The following is a 5,619-nucleotide window of genomic DNA, read 5'->3' as shown; positions in this document are numbered from 1 at the left end:
TATTTTGATCCGCTTCTCAACTTGCATTATCCTCACCAGTCACCAACATTACTAGGAAAAAGCTACTCAATATATTTCTAAAAGGCAAAATCCGTCAGTGGTGATTGGCAGCAGCAATTAAGGTGAAGGTTGCACTTAGTTTATGAATTAAGAACTATGGTTTTACCTGGAAGCTGAATCGAGAAGCTCATCTTGTAAATGTTTAAGTTGCTCCATATCTTCCTGTTTCCTATTCCAACGCAAATCTGCTCGCTTTCGCAAACAAAGAGGAAATATACATTTCAAATGTCCCAGCTACTACTACCCATGGGTTAAAGAAAGACGAAACCACAGAAGCAAGAATAACGAATGTGACATAAGAAGAAGAGGAATAAAGGACCAAAACTTTTAGCACCCATGAAAGCTTTTATCGAACAATAGAAATTGCACACATCTCTAGAATGAAAATACCTTAGAAAGAACACCCAGCCCTGAACAAGGTGCATCCAGCAAGACTTTATCCCATTCTACAACCTTATCGGTCTGCCAAAAGTTAAACCAGGGATTAGCAGTTGGAAATTAATATACCATATTTTTTTTTACAACTTGCAAGTTCTTACAGAAAAAGTTCGAAGATCAACATGAATAGTACTGATGACATCAATAACTTGGTGCAATTTGGCTGTCTCTTTGAGTATCCGCAACCAACCTTCATTTATGTCAACGGCAAATAATGTACCTGACAAACAAGTAAAGCACTGGAGTGTAGCGTTAAACGGTCAACAAACATAACTTTCATACATAAGAAAAGGTTAATGACCAGAATTGTTGGCAACACTATGCATATAACTATTTACATAATCCACAGTTGAAAATGCTGAAAATATGCAATGCTTTAACAAGGCTAAGTCACCAATGAAAAATAGTTGTAAGAAAAGGCTTTATCCAGTTGTAAAACAAAACTATGACGAGCCATCTTGATTCTGAAACTCTCAAAAATAGGAAAAAAGATATTACAAAGCAACGAACCTGGTAGCTTTTGATTGAGTTACTTTTAGGCAACAGCAACAACATAATACCCAAATGCGATCCCACAAGTGGGGTCTGGGGAGGGTGGGATGTACTCAAACCTTACCCCTACCTTGTGTGAGGTAAAGAGGTATTTCCGATAGACCGTCGGCTCAAGAAAAGTGTTTTCAAAACAAGTTTGAAAAATACAAGAGTAAAAAAAGCTAAGATGGAAATACTGAAGAAAAGAAAAGCATTGCCAGCAGAAGTTACTTTTCGGCACCAACAATTAATAAATGTAATTAGTGATGGACAAGGGAATATGGTGTTGTATAGCAGATACCATGATTGTCTACATTTCCAGGACAGGCATCCTCACCTACGTTTTATTTCATTACTGAAAACACAAATTTAAATTCTGCATGTGCTATGCTCCTGTTAGAGGATCTTGCCTTTAGCTAGCTACCAAAATATGTAATAGGACAATATTTTCCATGTAATTTCAGCTCTAAAAGCTATCATCTGTCAGCTATGATGAGCAAGGTTTGTATGAAGGTTACCTTGGCCATTCAAGCGGGAAGCCATGAACAAGGTTTTCCCTCCTGGAGCAGCACAACATTCAATAATGTTCTCACCAGGTTGAGGATCAACAATAGAGACTACTAATCCTGCAGTAATTAGGGTTATTAGGAGAATGATACACATCCTTTTTCACTATTTATGATATTTGCACAAGTTTCAAACTCGAGTATAAACAAATGCATTATCACAATGAGGCCATCGAATTTGGAATATGAGATACAAGTCAATGACCAACAAAATACCAATCCATTTTTCAAGTAACTGGACATTATTTTTCACAGTATATAACTTGTAAAAGGAAGGGGAGACACTCTGACAAGGAGTGTGGATCAAATTAAGCAAATCATCGTAGCAAATTTTGAACAAATGGAAAGTAAAGATGGAATTTTCTTTTTCTTCGCGATGATATGTGATACAGTTCATTGAACATCCCTGTGAGTAATAACTCAATTTCTCGATTATGATCCTTGGAACATAGATATGTGAATGGTCCAAGTTATCCAAAAGAAGCTGAACTCTCCTTCCTTAATCGTGTTGCCTAGGAGAGCATATAAAAACAACTCTGTGTTGTCAAAGCTTTCTTAAATTGGTACTACTCCCCCTGCCCGCTGAAGGAATAGTTGTATATCAAACCAAGGTTCAAAGGATAACTGAAAATGAAAGAAGGATTTTCTTAAACAAACTCGCTAGAACTTAAACCAAATCCATATGATTAAACCCAAGCATCATTTTATCTCCAACCAGAGTTATGAATCAATGACAGAACTCACAGTATGGATGAAGAAATATACATCATTGAAACACTGAAACTTCCAAACATGAATTTAGAAAATTTATTCGACACAACCATGGTTGTACAGGACATTTTGCTAAAATATCATACTTAGATCTTCTAAGACAAACGATTAAAAAAGTAACAGTTCAAACGTACAACTGGATGAGAGTAAAGAGTGGCAAGACCACGTGCTTGCTGACGAGCATCACCGTCCACTTTTACTGCTGGAAGGGAATCGCTCTCCTGCAGACATGAAAAAATAAATGTCAGGGAACCAGTAGATATTGGGCAGCCTCTGCTATCTACAGGCAACGCCAATGAAGTAATCAGGGTGAGAAATCAAGTCCTTAGGGAGGTGATCACTGAAAAAACAAATCGACAAGAGAATCAAGTTATAGATCGAATTTTGCCAAGGCTTAAAACTTAGGCTGACCAAGTTGAAGAAGATGAAGATGACGATTTCAGTGATTTCAATGCTACTGAAGATGAAGAATGTAATGAGGAATCACTGCATTCAGCTGGTTCACCAAATGTACCAAAAACCGGAATATCACCAAGCTCAAGTGTTAAAAGCAAACTCAACTCTAATGCGCCAGCTTTTGTTCCCAAAACTGCCTCAGGTGGCGTTGCAAATGTGCAGATTCATAACGCCAAACATTCTGCTGTTATAACATCAACTAAGGAGCCTCGAATTTCAGATCAAGACAGACAACTTATTGATGCTCTGGAGACCCCAAAACTCAACAAATTGGCACTATCAGCTGGTTCAAAGACACTTGCACACGGGCAGAAAATTCCAGGTAATCAACTCAACAGAATTGTTCAATTGCAGGAGTTACCTTTTGGCAATGTTACAAAAACACAAGAATCGGGTGGATTGATGAAACAAGAGATTGTTAATCAACGTCTACAAGGCAATTTAGGTGTGTGTTCATTCAACACACACATTGCATTCAATATTGTGAGAATTCAACATAATTTGACAATTTTTATGTGGTGAAATTAACCTACACTTCAATTATTAACACACAACAAAAAATAAGATATAATTTGACTAGTGATGAAGCTAATATAGAAGACAACTAATAAAAACAGAAAATCAAGACTCAATAACCAGTATAACTCCCAAAGAGTAACTACTTTCCACAGTAGGAAGAAGGAAATTTTGAGAGCAAAAGAAACCAACCTGCAGCTTTGAGGAAGAGGGTTTTGATAACTACTGAAACAGTTGTGCATAAACGATAATATAGCCTTTGGGGAAGAGGGTTTTGATAACTATTCCCAAACGATAAAGGAAATTTTGAGAGCAAAAGAAACCAACCTGCAGCATAAACAATAATACTTATTTTCAACTCAAGAATATGAAATTAAGATAAAATTGAAAACTTTTATAGCCAAATATTAAACAAAAGAATCACTTATGTAATCCCAATAATCAGAAATTGAAAAAGAGCAAAACTTTGAGTATAAAATAAAGACTATACAAAGCCCAGTAATTATACAAAAACATATTACTTCTATCAACCCCATTGATAAGAACCTAGACAAACTAAAGCTTTAACTATGAGATCGAAGACTATACAAAAATATCAAAAATTAAACAAAAAATATTACTTTTATTTCAGCCCAACAATCTGAAATTAGTAAAAAATTAAAAACTTTGATACCCAAAAATTAAACAAAACAAAATTACTTCTTTTTAGCCCAAGAATCTGAAATTAGAAAAAGTTCAAAACTTTGAGTATAAAACAAAGATTGTACCAAGATACCCAAATATTGTACACAATAGAATATTATTTTTTCATCCCCATTAGTAAGAAACTAGAAAATTTGAATCTTAAATTATAAGAACAAAACTAAAAATTGGAAAAAAACAAAAAAGTTTTGAGCAAAAGAAATACTTACCAATAGAGAAAAGGATGAAGATTTGCTATGGGTGAGAGTAATCTGGAAGACAGAAGCAATGAATGTATAAATAAAATAGGTTAAGGGAGGCAGTGAAGGTGAAGGTCAAGTAGCGGCAGATTAGAGAAAAGAATTGGGAAAAGTTTTCCCAGTAGTCTTATTTGGGCGATGATTTCTGTATTGGGAGGAAATATTTTCATTAAAATTTGGAGCAAAATTTATAAGATATTTTTAGACTACGCATATAAAGAGTTACAATATTATTAAGTAGTTTAATAATATGAGCACTCTTCAAAAATATTGCATTATGATTAGTAAGCGTTGCCACATAAGTTGTGTATTGGCAACATTTAAAAAGTGTGGTCTTTATATTTTAAGAGCACGCTTTTTAAGGGTGGCCTTAAAAACCGTGGCCGAAGACTCTAATTAAAGGCCACACTTATGAAGTGTATCTATTGATATTTTTGGCAACACTTTTCAAGCGTGGTTTATAATTAGTGTGGTTGTAGGCCTAAAATGTTGTAGTGCTTGTTGGTTAATTCTTGCTAACTCTGTTGATACATATATATTGAGTTATTATATAATTATCGTTTAGTATATTGTTTTGTTTGTGGTGTGTTTGTATTTTCTAACACTTGTTGCAGAGGTATTCGAAGTGGCAGGTCAAGGATCTTACTGGGTTATATTTATGTATAACTCACTCCTTACCTGCATCTCAATGCAGATACTATTGATGACGATAGAGCTGGTGGCTGAAGAGTTTGTTCGGGCCGATTCTGTAGCTGAGGTGAGCCACCACATTGTTCGTGGAGGCTGTCACTATAACTTTATCTAGTTTGTGTTAGTTATTTCCTTCTCTTTTGGGGTTTGCATACCCGTCAGTTAAAATCATGTCACTCTTTTAGATGCTCCATGATTTTAGTGTGAGATTTGAGTTAGCGTATTATTATATGAGTGACTGTTAGTTTTTTTTAATCAATTGACTAAGCTATTGGTTAGTAACTATCTCGTTTTTAGTTATTAATAATTCTCTTAGACCTACACTTATTGTTCTCTCAGTAACGGTGTAAATGGTTTTACGTATGAGAAATGGGTTCGCATGGCAGGTGGTGTTAGCTGGGTGCCAGTTACGTCTAGGGGGCGGTTTGGGACGTAACAGTTTGGTAGGGTGTATAAGAACAATATTGGTGTACTAGTAATGTTGAAATTAGTTATGCTGAGATTTTATTATGCTGGAATTATTTTTTATCGACTATTGATTTTGTATATTAAAGGTTTTGAAAGGGCAGTTACGTCTTTATACATACTTATCCATATATTAAAAATCATAGTATTACTAATGTCATTATTTTATATGTATAAGAATAGTA

At 35.0% G+C, this 5,619-nt stretch overlaps 1 protein-coding gene across 6 annotated transcripts; it reads right to left on the bottom strand.

The window, feature by feature from the left end:
• LOC109225514 (ribosomal RNA small subunit methyltransferase B-like) lies at positions 1-4,475 on the bottom strand. Of its 6 annotated transcripts, none has more exons than XM_019390205.1 (8): positions 4,250-4,474; positions 3,531-3,665; positions 2,501-2,587; positions 1,548-1,655; positions 600-718; positions 451-522; positions 167-245; positions 1-77 (listed from the first exon to the last, which is right to left on the bottom strand). In XM_019390205.1, exons 4-8 carry the CDS (start codon positions 1,570-1,572, stop codon positions 67-69), a joined length of 306 nt encoding a protein of 101 aa, XP_019245750.1. In that variant the 5' UTR covers positions 1,573-1,655; positions 2,501-2,587; positions 3,531-3,665; positions 4,250-4,474; the 3' UTR covers positions 1-66. The 6 variants fall into 6 exon arrangements, with proteins under 6 accessions (XP_019245750.1, XP_019245748.1, XP_019245745.1 ...); XM_019390203.1 differs by having other exon boundaries at positions 167-252; positions 621-718; XM_019390200.1 differs by having other exon boundaries at positions 167-252; positions 4,250-4,471.

Source organism: Nicotiana attenuata, chromosome 5, assembly GCF_001879085.1.
Source record: "Nicotiana attenuata strain UT chromosome 5, NIATTr2, whole genome shotgun sequence".
Lineage (NCBI taxonomy): Eukaryota > Viridiplantae > Streptophyta > Magnoliopsida > Solanales > Solanaceae > Nicotiana > Nicotiana attenuata.
The sequence above is the reverse complement of the archived record's forward strand: the minus strand, read 5'-3'. Positions and strand labels throughout refer to the sequence as shown.